This window comes from Naegleria gruberi, assembly GCF_000004985.1.
Source record: "Naegleria gruberi genomic scaffold NAEGRscaffold_22, whole genome shotgun sequence".
Taxonomy (NCBI): domain Eukaryota; phylum Heterolobosea; class Eutetramitea; order Acrasida; family Naegleriidae; genus Naegleria; species Naegleria gruberi.
The window spans coordinates 2,434-20,724 of NW_003163305.1; the positions used below are offsets into that span (position 1 = coordinate 2,434).

The 18,291-nt window shown below is 33.6% G+C and overlaps 4 protein-coding genes and 1 non-coding gene across 5 annotated transcripts; 3 read left to right on the plus strand and 2 right to left on the minus strand.

Annotated features, from left to right (window-relative positions):
• Positions 1–3,337: 3,337 nt before the first annotated feature.
• On the minus strand, positions 3,338–4,551 carry NAEGRDRAFT_56150 (uncharacterized protein). Its single transcript, XM_002677515.1, has one exon. The coding sequence runs from the start codon at positions 4,545–4,547 to the stop codon at positions 3,414–3,416; it is 1,134 nt and encodes a 377-aa protein (XP_002677561.1). The 5' UTR covers positions 4,548–4,551; the 3' UTR covers positions 3,338–3,413.
• A 1,049-nt stretch (positions 4,552–5,600) lies between these two features.
• Positions 5,601–6,566, plus strand: NAEGRDRAFT_67142 (uncharacterized protein; the record flags this gene model as incomplete). The annotated part of the gene is made up of 1 exon (XM_002677425.1): positions 5,601–6,566. One exon carries the CDS (start codon positions 5,601–5,603, stop codon positions 6,564–6,566), a length of 966 nt encoding a protein of 321 aa, XP_002677471.1.
• A 104-nt stretch (positions 6,567–6,670) lies between these two features.
• On the minus strand, positions 6,671–6,743 carry NAEGRDRAFT_t302. Its single transcript has one exon. It is a non-coding gene; the product is annotated as a tRNA-Lys (tRNA).
• Positions 6,744–7,931: 1,188 nt separating this feature from the next.
• Positions 7,932–9,026, plus strand: NAEGRDRAFT_33387 (uncharacterized protein; the record flags this gene model as incomplete). The annotated part of the gene is made up of 1 exon (XM_002677426.1): positions 7,932–9,026. One exon carries the CDS (start codon positions 7,932–7,934, stop codon positions 9,024–9,026), a length of 1,095 nt encoding a protein of 364 aa, XP_002677472.1.
• A 1,989-nt stretch (positions 9,027–11,015) lies between these two features.
• On the plus strand, positions 11,016–18,288 carry NAEGRDRAFT_88168 (von Willebrand factor type A domain-containing protein; the record flags this gene model as incomplete). Its single annotated transcript, XM_002677427.1, has 6 exons — positions 11,016–11,081; positions 11,184–11,210; positions 11,309–12,252; positions 12,301–17,518; positions 17,577–17,679; positions 17,734–18,288. The coding sequence occupies 6 exons, from the start codon at positions 11,016–11,018 to the stop codon at positions 18,264–18,266; spliced, it is 6,891 nt and encodes a 2,296-aa protein (XP_002677473.1). The 3' UTR covers positions 18,267–18,288.
• Between the last annotated feature and the right edge of the window lie 3 nt (positions 18,289–18,291).

Consider the following 18,291-nt stretch of genomic DNA (forward strand, 5'->3'; position numbering starts at 1 on the left):
TCCCTTTATACCATCTAGTCACTGAGTAACATGGATGAAAATCTGGAAAATGACCTCTCTATGAAACACTTCCATCATGTTCACAAACTCAAATAATGTTGTAGAATTCAATTTTAGAGTTTTAAAATGTAATTTGACAATATAGTAAGGTAAAGGTTGATATTTTAAGGTTGACTTGAAGGATTGAAAGGTGAAAATCAAGATATCAAAAACATCACTCCAGTCAATAAAACACATATGAAAATGTTGCAAATGATGAGTAGACACCGAATTTATCATTTATTCTAACTGGAAATATCTCTAATATATACTTGGAAGTCAACTCTCTCTATAATGTACAAGTTGTTCCGCCAAGTTACCACTCTCAAATTAAATCATATACTCATGCTCTAAATCTCTAATAATATGTATACTTCAGTTTTCAGACGTTCTAGTGAACATTCCATCATATAGTAAGGTAAGGAGTGATATATCAAGGTTGACTTTGAAGGATAGGGCAATATTCAATAAGAGAACTACATCCTCAATCTGCAAAATACATATCAATCGATTGTAAATCGATAGTACATCTCGAAAATATCATTTATTTTATGATTTGAAATCTCTCCTTGACTTCTTTTAGTCAATTAAGACAATTAAGGATGATACAATAGAAAAAGTTGACAATCTCAAAATAAACTTTATTATCATGTAGTACATCTCAAATAAAGTGGACTTTATTCAAATTATATACTTTTATTTCAAGAAATGCATCCAGTAGATAGTACTTGGTGATCTGTCATTTGTGGCTAGAAATCTGAAAGGTCCAAAAGCAAGTCTGTTTTCAAAGAAATTGATATAATGACATATAATCACTCTAATTAGTCATGTGGTATCAATTTACTGAATACCTTAATGTCTACTCAACTTTTAACAACAAGATGGCACTCCATCTCATCCAATTCAATATATGTATTACAAATATCATATATGAATAGAATCCTGAATCGAATACTCTTGATGCGTAGAACAATCTGAGAAAGTATCATACTCATGACTCAATTCCTCTTGATCATTGTTGTACTTTTCATTCATGCGTAGATAAAAATAACGTACATTCAAAAATACTCTCAAAAATTCTACGCATCAATATGAATGACAACCAAATTGATTGAATGTAAGTCCGTCCGCAAAGTGACGCAAAGTAACGGAATATCGAAATCGTTACTACTTTCGAATAGCTTGAAAACAACACATTTACACCACAACTCGATAACTAGATAAGAACTATATACTTTTTTTAAAACTTTACTAAAAAAACCAACAAAATACCCAAACGGCGCTTAATAACCCTATATCAGATCATAAAGACCATGGAGCCACAGAAGAAACAAATCAAAACAACACGTTTCCTGAACCAACTATACCACCATCCATATAAGGACACGATCATCAAAATGAAAAAAACAAACTTCAACATCTTTATGAAAATGCAAACACATTGCCCCATTCCGATGATTGCACCCAATAATCAAGTTTAAACAGCACGTGGCGAGCCTGATATGTTAACAATTTCAAGAATATAGGCTCAGTAGATATTGAGATGTCAACTCTATCATTTTACTATAGAACTTTGACATAAAATAAAAGATTATGCTCCAAGTCACTTATTTTATATGCAATTAGTCTAGAATTGATAATACACATTCTGTACACCATTTATATACATATATACAAGTTTAGAAACAATTCATGATACTTTCATTCAGTCAATCAGTAAATGTTCAATGTCAATAGTGCTTATATCCAATTGTACACACTGTCTCAATGAAAGTATATCCAAACATCATGTAACTTTACCAGATAAATTTAGTCACACTGATATACATCTGGTATCAATTTTATTGTTTTAGAATTGAATTCAATATGATAATAATAACAATCTGTCCAATTGTCATATTTCAACATATAGAATGAATACCATCTCAGTCAATTTACAAAATATCATACTAGTATCAAATATGAATACACTTCCCTTGATGAGGAGAACAATCTGAGAAAGTTTTATATTCATGGCTCAATATCTTCAAGTCAACTAAGGAACATCTAAGGTAATCAATAGGGAATAATCTTAATTCCAAAATTAAATTTTACCATCATATCAAAGTCATTGAATAATGAATTAATTATACAAGAATAATATATTCAATTGTCATATTCATGTCAGTAATCAGTGAAGGTGACACTTCTTAACCCTTAGTATACACATCTCAATATGTAGACAGTCAATTCCACTGAAACTTGAAATATTACCTATCTAGATGATATAATAATGACTCTTCATAGTAAGATGCATGTGAAATTGAGTGTTGACCGTTTTCATCTTGTTATATTTATAGAGATGGTATCCAACAGAGTCAGTTCACAATATTAAATATTGAAACTCATTCTATAGGACAGATTTGATGTGCGGAACGGTTTTTTATTGAATGTAATCAGTTTGAAATAATCTGATGAAACTGACACTGTCTAGTCACCATTACATGACGAATAGACCAGAGTTTACATTCCCTCTCAGTCATTTCAACGATTTATTGATTAATTCCACCACCATTATGTTTCTCGTACATTGTAGTACAGTTTATATTTCAAGAGTGATTTATGTGTAGATTTTTATAATCGTAATACCATTCAATACCAATAAAACTAAATAGAAGAGTTAATTCTTCTCATTTTCAAATAGATTATTAAATATAGAACACATCTAGATAGTTTTTTTTCCAGATCACAAAAGTCAAGATACTATATATGGTCTTTGATTAAATTTAAAAATAGACTGCCGTTGATTACTGGAATCTTGATTCAAAGCTTGATGATCAAGCTATTGATTGAAATCAAACCGATTATTGAATATTGATCATTGAATTGGTGAATAATCACTTGAATCATGCTACATATTTCAGATTGCATGCAAATCAACCTGATTCAATCTACAAAGGTTGGTACCGAAAACTACCATTCCACGATGAATCAACATTAGATTCACTTCCATTCAACTCAATTTGACCATTATAATCAATAAATCAATGAAATGTTACTTTATTAGCAATACCTATTCAATCTAATGAGTAGATTCACGTCCCAAACATTTGACTTCTTAAAGTCGATATTTCAAAAGTTGATACTGACCTGACCTTTAAATATCTATCAATATAAGAAATGAAACCATCAAATTTACATCATTAATAGATGATAAGAAATATAATCAATGATATAAATCTTCACTAAGTAATCTCTTAAATAACCCAAATAAATCAACTCTGAATCCACAATTACAAACTCGGAAAGAAATTCTTACAAAAAGAAATATCCTTAAACTTGATTGTAGTTATTGAACTACACTCAATTTAAATATTAACATGTTTCGCATATAATTAGAAACACTTTCTGTGAACGATACCTGAGCCGGCATCTTCGTATTCCTCTTTCGTTATCCACATAGATTGAAAGGTCGAAAGTGAGGCAAAGATACTGCCTCCAATCCAGACAGAGTACTTTCTTTCTGGTGGAGCAATAACCGTAATCTTCATTAAGGCAGGAGCCATAGCAGTCAATTCCTTGGTCATTCTTTCAGCAATACCTTCGAACATGGTTGTACCACCAGACAAGACAACGTTACCGTACAAGTCCTTTCTGATATCAATATCGCATTTACCAATTGAGTTGTAAGTAGTTTCATGAACACCAGCAGCTTCCATACCAATGAAGTTTGGTTGGAACAACACTTCTGGACATCTAAATCTTTCATTACCAACAGTAATGACATTACCATCTGGCAATTCGTATGACTTTTCAACAGATGATGATTCAGCAGCAACCTTCATTTCAGCTTCAAAGTCCAAAGCAATATAACAGAGCTTTTCCTTAATATCTCTGACAATTTCTCTTTCAGCAGTAGTATTGAATGAATAACCTCTTTCCATCAAAATCTTCATCAAATAATCAGTCAAGTCACGACCAGCCAAATCCAATCTTAAAATAGCGTGTGGCAAAGCATAACCTTCATAAATTGGAACAGTGTGGGAAACACCATCACCAGAGTCCAAAACAATACCAGTAGTTCTACCAGAAGCATACAAGGACAAGACAGCTTGAATGGCAACATACATGGCTGGAACTGAGAAAGTTTCAAACATAATTTGAGTCATCTTTTCTCTATTGGCCTTTGGATTCAAAGGAGCTTCAGTCAACAAGACTGGATGTTCTTCTGGAGCAACTCTCAATTCATTGTAGAAAGTGTGATGCCAAATCTTTTCCATATCATCCCAATTGGTAACAATACCATGTTCAATTGGATACTTCAAAGTCAAGATATCTCTCTTAGATTGAGCTTCATCACCAACATAGGCATCCTTATTACCCATACCAACCATGATTGATTTTTGCTTGGGTCTACCAATAATTGAAGGGAAGACAGCTATTGGAGCATCATCACCAGCAAAACCAGCTTTACACATTCCAGAACCGTTGTCAACAACGAGGGCTTGAACGTCTTCACAGAAGGACATGTTGAGAGTTTGTTTTTTTGTTTGTGAATAATGTCAAGATATCGGGATGTGAGTGTGATGACAGGTTAATGATTTGTTCAAGTTGGGTTGATGGGTGAATGCTATAAAATATGAAGGTCAACAAGCAACTTGATGGTAACTTAAATTGTAAAATGAATTGTAAAAGATTATCAACACGCTTTCCTCACTAAAATCTAATCACCTTTACGCTATCCAAATCAAGAATTTTCCTAATACCAACTTGTTCAAAATATCTTTCTTTGTTTTTCCTTCATTAATTCCAAAGTGTTTTCCGCAATACTTAAACAACCTCTTTCTTATTCTACATCATCCATTAAATCAAAAACTATTGCCAGTTGTTGAATTTATAAATTATCCTAAAGAAAATGAGAATAGAAAAATGTATTGAGAGGAATATAGAGGAAAGGGATTAGGTTGATAGTTATTGGAAAGAGTCATCCCAAAGGCTAAGGAAATGAATTATAAACAAGTGGAATTGGAGCACTTGCATTTGGATTTTCAAGAGTGGGTGATTGCACATTAATGTTCAAGATGTTATATTAGGTAGATAGGATTTAGTTTCTTAAAAATGGTTTTTATATTCTGTTGTGTGTCATAATTATCGCACGATGAGCTGTGCCAATTTTATTCTTTCTACCTCATTTCAGTTCAGATAGTATCCAATCTATGTGGCTCTTCCAAATAATCATAGAATGAATTTCTCATCAAATTAAAATTCTCATCAAGAACAAAAGATTTAGTGACTGGATCCAGGTTTCAACACACTGAATTGTTTCAGGATCCATAAAAATTGAATTTGAAAGAAAACTCAATCTTCGTTGGAAACCTTTCGAACTATCATAAGTTAATGAAATGCTAATTCGTTGGAACAGTTTTTCTCTGGGGACCATTCTTGATTTAGAATTTTTACATTAACAACTCAACAGCAACAAAATTCCACAATATCACAAACTTGAGGTGATTAGTTTCCAATAATTGAACAGGATGATCTACGATATTCAACTCGGGTTGGTTGACTTAAAATAAAAAAAAATGATTATAAGTGAAGAAAAGGAAAGCCGAGACTCTGCTGTCGTGCAATTAATCGATTTTAATTTAAATAGAAACGAAAATTCACTAGTTCCTGATCTTTTCCAGAAATTAAACAACACAATGAAGAATTCTCCCTCCGTTAAGAATCATTTGAAATTTTCACAAAACTTTGAAAAAATTGGTGTAGTGCTACTGATGGATGATGGTATTGATTTGGTCATATCGGAACAGTACGATTGTTTAATTATTAATGATGGAAATTATTTGAAAATTTATAACCTACCACAAGAAGGTGATGGAATTAATTTATCAGTTGATAGATTTAAGTGTTTGCTCTCTGTTCAATATGAGTATTCTTTTGCATGTATGAAATTGGTGAATGAAAGAGGGGAGGATTTTATTTATGCAACTGCTAGAGGAGATTGTGTAGTAATTAAGATTAGAGTTTCAGATTTGATGAAGGGAGAACCAACATTAATTTGGCAATCGATATTTGCTGTTGAAATTGAGAAATTGGATGTTTTCAAAAATAAGGTCTACATTACTAGTGGTTCAGAAATTATTATTTTGGATTCAAGCAATGGTCAACCACCTATTCTTGAGGTAAATATGCCAGCAATTGTTGATGGCTATTATCTGAAAATATTGTCAGAAAATCAAATATTAGTAGGTGATAATGAAAAATTGAAACTATATGGGAGGAATAATGGAGAATGGATCTTGATTAGTGATTTTTTAATTGGTGGCATTACATATATTTACCATGAAGAAGTTTCTAATTTGTTATACATTTCTATTAATCAAAATAAGGGTAATATTTCAGTGATTGAAATGAAGAATGGAAATTTTGAATTGGTAAAAACTTTTGGTGAATTTGTGTATAATACTGGAATGAAAATAGATAGAAGAAGTGGATATCTGTATGTTTGTAATACCTGTTCCTTTGAAGTGCTTATATATAAATAATAAAAACAGGTTCAATAACTGATTCCAAGTTTTGAAGTCTCCATGGTCAATGGAAATTTTGAATGAAAACATCAATCAAATAAACAAAGCTGATAAAAGGAAATCGCCCACCGTGGGGGTCGAACCCACGACCACAAGGTTAAGAGCCTTGCGCTCTACCGACTGAGCTAGACGGGCTGTATCATACTGAAAATATTAACAATAAAAGCTATCCATACTTGTGCATGTTCCAGAAAGTTTCTTCTTATTCAAAATTATTCCCAAAATACTGTAATGTACATCCTCCTACGTAGCTGTCCTGTTCACTATTCTTTGAATTATTGGAAATATCAGAAACAGATTCTAACCTCCCTTATATAACTTTAATGCAATCGGTATTGACTGTTATTATTTTCTTCGATATTGAGAGATATTTATCATCCTGATTGGTCAATATACAAGTGTAAATTCATTAATCACTTGAACATTCCACACACAAAATCCAAAATCAATTTGTTCTAAAACTTTTCCATCAGACAAGCTTAATATCGAAAATTTCAAGTAAGGATCACAAAAATAGATAGTATTTCCATAATTTTGTAATCCAGCTGATCCATCAAATAATTGACTCTTCCAAACACGTTTCAATTCATTGGGTTCTTTACATCAAACGGATATTTAAACCCCGAAATATTATCAGATAGAAAAGGCTTTCTTTCGTTTAGATTTGAATTTTTCCAACATGTGGGATGGAAAATTCACGTTAAAATCTATCAATTCGATATTTACTAAATTTCCATTAGTCAAAGATGAGGAATATTTTCTCTTCTTGGAGCAGCTTTCAAGGGAATTTTTAACAATTCGTTAGTGAAAGCTTCACCATTTTTTGTAACATTAGTTTGGATTGAAATTTTGTTTGTGTGATCTGATGGTCACTCCATGGTTGAAGAGAAACATCCAAGTTGAAAGTAGTAATTCATTGGAAGTTGATCATTTGCCATACTAAGATTCACTTTCAGGAAGAAGTTATTGTAATGATAGAAATACTTTTGAAAGGAATATGGTTACGTCATTCATTAAAGAAAGGTTTGGAAAGATTATCTTTTTTTTTATCCAATTTTAAAAAGCAGATTCCAAACATGTTTAATTCCAAAAATAGCACAAGTTCTTTCTAAGGAATTGATGTTAGACAACAATACAGTGAGTAATTTGCTTCAAGTTGAGGTCGATGAACTCTGAACAAATGTACTAAGTCTATTAAATCCCTTCAAATACGAAACTAATCCTCTAACCAATTTTTCTTTAAAACCTGAATCAATACAGCAATATTTTCAAAAACAACAAAACAAAAATACTTAAAAAACACTTCAAACTACTCACAACAAAATGGAAGAACACCAAGCTCTTGTAATTGACAATGGTTCTGGAATGTGTAAAGCTGGTTTCGCTGGCGAAGATGCTCCTCGTGCTGTTTTTCCTTCATTAATTGGTAGACCAAAACAAAGGTCAATTATGGTTGGAATGGGAAATAAGGATGCCTATGTTGGAGATGAAGCCATGTCAAAGAAGGGAATCCTCGCTCTCAAATATCCAATTGAGCACGGAATTATCACAAACTGGGATGATATGGAAAAGATTTGGCATCATACTTTCTATAATGAATTGAGAGTTGGTCCTGAAGAGCATGGTGTCTTATTAACTGAGGCTCCATTGAATCCAAAGGCAAATCGTGAAAAGATGACACAAATTATGTTCGAAACCTTTAGAGTTCCAGCCATGTATGTTGCCATTCAAGCTGTCTTGTCCTTGTATGCTTCTGGAAGAACCACTGGTATTGTTTTGGATTCAGGAGATGGTGTTTCTCATACTGTTCCAATTTATGAAGGTTATGCTTTACCACATGCCATTTTGAGATTGGATTTGGCTGGTCGTGACTTGACTGATTATTTGATGAAGATCTTGATGGAACGTGGATACAGTTTCAATACCAGTGCTGAACGTGAAATTGTTAGAGATATTAAGGAAAAGCTTTGTTATGTTGCATTTGATTTTGAAACTGAAATGAAGAAAGCATCTGACAGTTCATCCATTGATACTTCATATGAATTACCAGATGGTAATGTTATCACAGTTGGTAACGAAAGATTCAGATGTCCAGAAGTGTTGTTCCAACCAAATTTCATTGGAATGGAAGCTGCTGGTGTTCATGAAACAACTTTCAATTCTATTGGAAAGTGTGATATTGACATTAGAAAGGATTTATATGCCAATGTTGTACTTTCAGGCGGTACAACCATGTTTGAAGGAATTGCGGAGAGAATGAACAAGGAATTGACAGCTATGGCTCCAGCCTCAATGAAGATTACGGTTATTGCTCCACCAGAAAATTTGAAAAATAAATCAAATTCAAACATTTTCTTGAAATTAGATAGAAGTTTGTTGTTGTTGGAAAGCTCGTTGAATATCTTGACCAACTTTTGAATTAAAACAACAAGATGAACGGCAGTGTTAGATAACATTCTGGAGATGTATTTATTGTTGTCTTGATGAAGATTGGCCAAGTAAATGATGCATCATTAATGTTAGGAAGCATGTAAAAATTCAACTCGACAATCACTACAAATCACTTGAAAAACATTGTCAAAACACCCTTCCTGATGTGGTACAATAACAAATCTTTGTCCTCCCCTTGAAATTGAGCAAATCTGTTCAAAGGTGTTTTTTGTTTGGTTAAATTATTTTACTTTCATCTTCTCCAGCTCTTTGAATGTACGAATGAAAGTTTTCAAACTTTCTGGGGTGATGTAATTGATGATGAAGAACAAGGAAATGATGTTGTTTTTGCTCTACCTGCTGTTGAAGGTGTTGAAAATAATAAAATTAATAAATTGATGAGATGTATTGTTGAGTGGAATTCATCGCATTCATTTCAATGTTATTTACAAGCAATAATTAACAATCCATGAAGGTATTAATTCTTCAGTTCAACAAAATTTGCCGTAAATTTAATCTTTGCCTTCCAAATTTCGCAACTTTTCATAAAATCCACTAAATGTAACTCCTATTGTTCCTATATCATCACACCTTTCTACACGTGTAATATTTACTAGTTTCATCAAGAATTGCTCCTGACAATCACCACATGCTGAATAATTTAAAATTATGCTGAGAATTTTTTTTGTCCAATTTTCAACCTATCCACTCCGATAACCGTTACAGAAAAATATTCTCGGAATTGTATCATCAACACGGTATTCATACTATAATAATTTTTATTGGATTATCATCATAATATTGGGCAATAATAACTTGGAAATTATTTTTCATTGGATTATCATTGTCCGAACACAAATCTGTTGTTGTACCTTACCATACTAACTTATCTTGATGATTTAAGTAGTTGGATACGGAGACGAACTAATTGGATAATCTACACCATGATGATGATTTTGATATTAATAAGGTACTATTATTTAATGTGAGAAGGATTTGATAATTATCAAATAGAGAAGAGTAGATATTTCGGAGTTTGTAAAATCATGAGAATACATTGCATCACATAATAGTTTCTGATTTGTTATTGCTTGTTGCCATTAGAGAATCAAGAGTGTTTTGCAAATTAAACATGCAAATTATTGTTTATGCTATTATTACATCCAAACGAACTTTCCGAATAACAAACCACAACTCTGTTTTTTTTGAATTTAAAAAAAGAAATATAATAATTATAATAATTCAATTTAATATTTATTTTCATCGAAAAGGGTTAATTTTCATTAAGGAGTGGAATACCAATCTGAATATTGTAAACTTATACAATAATAATTGAATGAGGTTTCAATTACTATAATATCTGTTTAACAGACTTTTGTTTAAACAGTTTCCAATCAATGTTAATCCGCCAACTCAAGCATTCTACAAAAAAGTAATTATAACAATAGCCTCGCTTGCTGTTATCTACAGTTTCGAATATCTTTCAGATTCATCACCCAGGACAAGGGAACGAATCGGCTCATAAAATTGAAATTACAATATCTTCATATTATCCCTTTCAGTTCATGAAAAAATCTTGGTGAAACCGAATAGTTTACATAAGGAAAATGAAACCAATAATAAAATGAAAATTAAGACTAAACTAATCCTTATTCGAATGAAGGAATTATGAAAATCTGTACGTCGGACATTTATGGTCCAGTCACTTCTATTCAAACTAAATAAGATTCAACCGCCGGCAGTTTGTAAAGGACAAGTTTCGAATAGAATTTCCTTACTTGTTTGTCCTATGGGTTTTTTATGCGTGGTTTATATCTTGTTGGGGGTATTGAGTAAATCGAATTATAATTAAAGAGTTTCATTACTGTTTAATAACAACCGTTAAAGAAATTGAGTTTTCAATTAAAGACAATTGACAATCGTCAAGTATCTTCTTATCATCATTATAAAAAAATCTTGTTAAACTAAGACCTCAGAATGCCTGAAATTCTTGGTAGCACCACTGCTTCAAAGCAAGTGCTTGGTTTAAACATTTCTCTATTGGTATGTTTCGCTTACTTTCGTTTTATTTATCAGAATCAAATTATCTTCCAACATCTCATTCACTTCTTCACATTCGCATTCAACTCCAACAATACTCAATAGAAAGGTGGTACTATCAGTCAAACAATTGTAAGTATATTCTCCTCCTCATAAAAACTTATTCTAATCTCAACAAACTATTCTAATCTCCTTTTTTATAAACAACACAATTCAATTAATGAACACAGGTTGGTGCCATTATCACTTCTCTAGTGATTGCCTCCACCGTCGCAACCATCGTTCTCGTAACCACTGGTATTGGTTACTCTCCACCAGTTGCAGAACTTGACGTTGCATCCACATTCAAACGTGTTCCAGTTACAATCGACGTTCTTCACAATGATCGTGATCCACGTGGTGGTAATTTGACACTCACTCAAATTGTTTCTCCCCCTTCATTTGGTACAGCTCGTATTTTGTCTCAATCAAAGATTGTTTATCAATCGAGAGGTGCCTTTATGGGTAATGATTCGTTTAGTTATGAAGTTACTAATGGTTATGCTACTGCTAATGCGACTGTCAGAGTGTCAGTTGTCAATAGACCACCACAAGCTGTGCCAATTTATAAAAAGATTTCAAAGAATGCGAACAAGGCATTGATTGATATCTTTAATTATATTGGTGATTCAGATGAAAAGATTTTTGACATTGACAATGATGAATTATTGGCAGTTTCATTTGGTGATCAACAAATTATTAGTGGAAATAGTCATATTGTTGGTTCAATTCAAGTTGATCCATATAATGGTTATTTGTATACTCCTGTTCCTAATTTTAACGGTATTGAAATGTTTAATTATACCATAACTGATGGAAATGACACTGATTCTTCCACAGTGACAGTTGAAGTTGACAATGATGCTCCAACTGCTGTTGATGATTATTTCAGAACTCCAAAGTATTCTGGTATCAAACTCAATGTTTTAGCCAATGATTATGATATTAACAATGATGAAGTTAACATTACAAATGCCATTGGTGCTGGTTACGGAGCTACTCAAGTGTCAGAAAAGTCAATTTATTATTATACATCATCTGTATTGAATACCAAGTATACTGATACTTTCGAGTATAGTATTACTGATGGTCAAAAAGAGGCATCAGCTATTGTTTTCATTGAAGTTTACAATAGGTAAGTTTTTAACTATTTTTTGTAATTTTATTTAAAACCCATATATAGTGAGCCAATTGTTTATTCTAAAGTTGTTCAAGTTGCCAAGTCAAGTTCTAACAACACTATTACTGTAGATTATAACGACCCAGATCGTAAGGATTTAGTCACCGTTTCAAGAATTACACCTGTCTTGTCATCACTCAATCCACCTGCCAAATTAATGTTAGCTAAAACTTATGAACAAGTCAGATTTGAATGTTGTGATTGGATCAAGGTTGAAACTAACAATTACACCATTGTTTTTGCTCCAACTCCTGGAATTGTTTACACTCAAACACTTGACATTGTCATGTCAGATGGTGAAAGTGAAGGAAATGGTAGAATTACCATTCAAGTTGTTAATACTCCACCTGTTGCTGTTGATGATCATGCTGAATGTAACAAGAATCAACAAATTTATGTTAACGTTGCTGCTAATGACTATGATGTCAATGAAGGTGATACTGCTCTTATTCAATTGTCAAATGTCAATTGGAATTCCAATACTGAACAAGGTGGTTCCATCACTCGTATCAACTCTACTCATGTACTTTATATTCCAAAGAAGAATTTCTTAGGAACTGACATTGCTCAATATGTCATTACTGATCAAAGCAAAGACCAAAATGGAAATCCAGATTCCACAAGTTATTCAACTGGTAAATTAATTGTTCAAGTTGTTAATAATCCACCTACTCCTGCTGATGATGAATTCACTATTTCTAAGGGTATTTCATCTGTTTTGAATGTTTTAGATAATGATTCTGATCCAAATGATGGATATGGATCTGTTTCTGTAATTAATTCTGTTAGTACAAGTTCTATTAAGAATATTTTGGCTAGTATTGTTAAGGGTTCTAAGGATATTCTTGAATATCTTGCTGTCAATGAAGAATATGTTGATTTCTTGACATATGACGTTACTGATGCTGATGGTATGACATCTACTTATAAGGCAAATGTCAAACTTAATGTTGTCAATGATGCTCCTGTTGCTGAAAATGATGTCTATGAAACCAAGTGGAATAGATCTGTCTCTTGTTCTGTCAAGGATAATGACAAGGATATTAATGGTGACTTGTCAAAGTCAACAATTTCAATTTCTAAAAATCCAACTCATGGTTCTGTTCAAGTTATTGGTGATTTGGTTACTTACACTCCTTACAATGGATTTGTTGGTTCTGATTCCTTCCAATATACTCTTAATGATGGTAGCTCTGCAAATGCCGTGTCAAATGCTGCAACTGTCACTGTCAATGTCATTAACAATGCACCTGTCACTCAACAAGATACTGCCACCACTCACTGGAGAAACACAGATGGTGTCTTTATCAATCCATTATTAAATGACAGTGATCCAGACAATGATGAAATTGTTCTTTCCAGAACTAGCTCAACAGATGGCACTTCCTCATTGGTTTCTACCACCTTCCTCAAATTTATTCCAAATCAATCAACTCCTTCCACTGGTGATAAACAAGTTTCTTATACAGTTTCAGATTGGAATAAGGAAAGTGATGGAAAGATTATTGTAACCATTACAAATACTAAACCAATTGCAAGTGATGATCAATATACACTTCACTGGGCTGCTTCTGCAACTAATTTGAATGTTTTGGAGAATGATGCTGATCCAGATAGTGATCCAATTAGTTTGGGAAATGTCAAGGGTTCAACAGCAGCTGTCAAGAATGGAAATTCTGTCAGTTATACTCCAAAGAAGGATGGTAAGCAAGATACTTTCCAATATTCTGCATTTGATAGAGTTGATTACTCTACTGATGCAACTGTCACTGTCAGTTTCACAAATAATGACAAGCCAGTTGCTTCTGACGTTTCCACTACTCTTCACTGGAGAGTTTTTGCTTCTCAATCCAATCAACAAGATTTCACAGTTTATTCCAAACAAACTGATTTCGATGGTGATAGTTTAACCCTATCTGTCACTGAAACTGCCAACTGTGCCAAGACAACTGACAGCATTGCCAAAGTCAGAGTTAAAGGTCCAAGCAACCAAGTTGGTACCTATTCCTGCTCATTCTCTGTTTCTGATGGCTTAGACACTTCTGGCATTAAAACAGCAAGTGTCAATGTCTATAATAATGCTCCAACATGTTCTGACATTGTCGTTGCTTTTAATCCACAATTTGTTGAAAGTGGTCAAACTTATTTATTGGGATCTTCTGTTTCTGATGCTGATTCTAATGATTTCCCATTCCTTGCCCCAGTTGATCCAGCAGGTACCATTCAAACAGGTGACATTTTCAGAGTGGACTTGTCAGATGCCAAGAAACTTTATTTTAAACCTAATACAAATACTGGTGACAGAAATTATCGTTATAAGGTCAGTGATGGAATTTCCAAATCTGCTGAATGTAACTTTAAGATTATTGTAAACTCTTTGGATTCTGGTGATTACAATCAAGCGTATGATGTTCATTGGAATTCAACAAATTTCCAAGTTCCAATTTTGGCGCCATTTGTTGGTAAGAGTATTACTATAAAGAGTAAAAAGACAAATCCATCACAAGGACAAGCAACTGTTGATGCTGATAATCAAAAGGTTTATTTCACTCCTGCAAGAAAGTTGTACGTTGATAGTTTTGTAGTGGTTGTGACAGATGGCACTTTTGATAATGATGTGACAGTTACATTGTCAACATATAATACTAATCCAACTGCTTCTGTTCCAACACAAACTATGAATTGGGGAACTTCCAAGACCATCAATCTTTTACAAAATTATGCTGACAAGGATATGACAGATGGTTTCGAATCGATTGGTAAAATTAGTTCAGTTTCTTCTGCTGTTAAGGGAACTGTTTCACTTTCTGGTAATAACGCCATTTACACTGCTCCAGATCTTTACATTGGAAGTGATTCATTTACTGCAACTGCCACTGATGGACTTGCCACTGTCACTTTTACTGTCAATATTAATTTAATTAATTCTGCTCCTATTGTTACTAATAAGGATATTTCAATCCATTGGTCTAAACATGCCGCTGGATATGCTATTGATTTGTCAACTGGTTCTTCAGATCCTGAAAATAATCCATTGACATTTGCTGTCAGCTCTGCAAGTATTTCACCATCAAGTGCTGGAACAGTGACATTTAGTTCACCATCCAGTGGTGTTGTAAAGGCTGGCTCTTCTGTCTATCTTGGTAAATTCACATTCTCCTTCTCTGCAAGTGACAGATTAATTTCAACTCCTGGTTCTGTAGCTGTCACTGTAATTAATGACATGGCCACACCAATTGCTGATTCTGCTAATGTCCATTGGAGACAAACTGGTGTAGAATTGAATCCTATCACTAAATATGAACCTACTTTGAAAGATACAGATGGTGATAGTTTGACAATTAGTGCTGTCAAAGCTCAGAAAGGAAGTGTCACAATTCACACATCAAAGACTGCCATTGTTTACAATGCTCCTTCAAATGCCATTGGACAAGATGTTGTTACTTATAGATTCACTGATGGTGCTCAATCCCTTGAAGATTCCAGAACTGTCGTAAATGTCAATTTATATAACAATGCCCCTTCAGCTGTTGCTCAATCAGCTTCAACTAAATGGCATTTACCTGTCCAAGTTCCATTGACAAGTGCTTGTACAGATACAGATAGTTGGGATTCTAACTTTGTTACATTCAATGGTGCTGTTTCCAATATTATTGGTGGTTCAGTTTCAGTTTCTAATAGAATCGTCACCTTTACTCCATCCTTAACTCTTGCTCAATACACCAAATCAGGAGATGTTTACACTGGTACTGCCTCTTTCAATTTCCAATGTACTGATGGTTTGGCAACAGCTGTCAACCCAGGTGTCGCAACCATCACTGTCACTAATAATGCTCCAACTGGAACAGGCAAATCTGTCACAATTCAAAGAGATTATACAAGAACTTCATATGATTTTGCATGGACAGACATGGCTACTTACTCAGATATTGATGGAAATTCTGTTTCCTTAATTAAATTCTCATCATCTGATTCAGCAATTTCAATTTCTACAATTGGAAATACTATTAGATTGACAACTCCAAGAGATGTCAGAGGTGTCAAGATAATTTCATTCAAATTATTTGATGGACTTCATGAAAGTACTAACGAATTGAAATTTACTGTTGAATTCCTTAATACTGCTCCAGTTTGTAAAGCTGCATCAGTGTCACTTGCCAAGAGACAATCATATGACCTGTCACAATTATTCTCAGCAACTGATGTCAATAATGATGTATTGAGACATACTTTGAGTGGTGCTGTTCCAGCTGAATTTGGTTCAACTTCTGGAACTGTTTTCACAAGTGCTGCCAGTAGAAGTGGTGTGACAAGTGTCAGTTATACCACAACTGATGGACAAGATACAAGCTCACCTTGTGTAATTACCATTACTATTACCAATAATGCACCAATCGCTCAAGACGCTGGTTACAGTTTCAAACCAGATCCTGCAAACTTGATTCACACTTTCACATACACTGCTACTGATCCTGATGGTGACAGTTTGACATATTCTTCATCCAGTAATAATTGTGTTTCTGGTGCTTTGGCTACTACTCTTTCTATTTCATCATCTGGTGTTATCACTTTCAATAGAAAATCATCAGCTGTTGCTGGAGTTTGTACCATGTCAGTAACCGTAGTTGACAATAACAATCCAAGTGCTTCTGACACTGCAACTGTTACATTTACCATCACTGCTACTCCACCAACTGCCAGAGATGATAGATTCCAAATTAATCAAGGTCAAACTATCAGAATTTTCACAAGTCAAATTTTGGCAAATGACAATGACGAATATGGTTCAGCAACTTCCTTGACATTTGTTTCTTTCGAATGTCCAGCTGGTTACTGCCACAGTACTCCTAGATTAGTCACTTACAATGGTCAACAAGCTATTGAACTCGACTCTGATCAAAAGACCTGTCAAGCTGACAAATTCAAATACACAATGCGTACTAATTTGGGAGCTGAACGTCAAGCAGATGTTTTCATTGAATTCAAGAATTGTTACTGTGCTGCCAAGATTGACTTTGTCTTTTTATACGATTCATCTGGTTCCATTGGTGGAACAAACTTTAACAAAATGAGAGATTTAGGTAAACGAATTATTGGAAGAATGCAACTTGCTGAAGATGCCATTAAGGTTTCAATTGTAAGATTCCATTCATCAGGTGTTAGAGCATTGTCTTTAACTTCTAATGGTGCTACTGTTAATAATACTTTTACCTCCATGACTGTAAGTAGTTTTTTAATAATTTTGTAAAGTATTTAATAATTTAATTTAACAATACTAGTATGATGCTGGAAATACTGCAACTATTGCTGGTATGAGAATGGCTGTTGATGCTTTGAGACCTGCTAATGGTGGTAGAGCTGATGCTGATAAGGTTATTTATGGTATGTTTTTTTATTTGAAAACTTTACAATAATTTACAATTTCTTCTTTTATAGTGCTCACTGATGGTCTCGGTAACGTACCATGTAGTTGTTCTCAATGTGAAACTGAATGGTCATCCACTCCAAGTGTCTATCCAAAAACAGTTCAACAAGACATTCTCAATACTCTCTCAGGAACTTCAAGAACCAATGCTCTCCGTAATATGTGTGCTTACCAATTCTCTGATTCATCTGTATTGAATGGAAAAACATGTTCCTATTGTAGTGGTGGTAATGCTGCCTATTGTTTACCATGTGCTGATGCTGTTCCAATTGCCAAGAAGATTAATAGTTGGAAACGTGATGCTAATGGAATTGTTCCAAATGATCCTGATAATCCATATAATGGTAATAATAGAGTTCAATGGAAGGTTGTTGCTATGGCTGTTGGTAATGCCATGACTGATGTTTGGGGAGCTAGACAAATTCAAGGTATGAATTATGATGCTAGTAGAGCAATTACAGTCTCTTGGACTGATTTGTCATCTACAATGAGTGAAATTGTCGATCAATCTTGTAATCAAGTCAATGTTGAAACTGCTCAATAAATTCAATAACTAGTTTCTAATTAAA

What these genes read in the sequence shown, in the direction of transcription:
- NAEGRDRAFT_56150 (XM_002677515.1), bottom strand. Translation starts at nt 4,547, where the DNA reads ATGTCCTTCTGTGAAGACGTTCAAGCCCTCGTTGTTGACAACGGTTCT.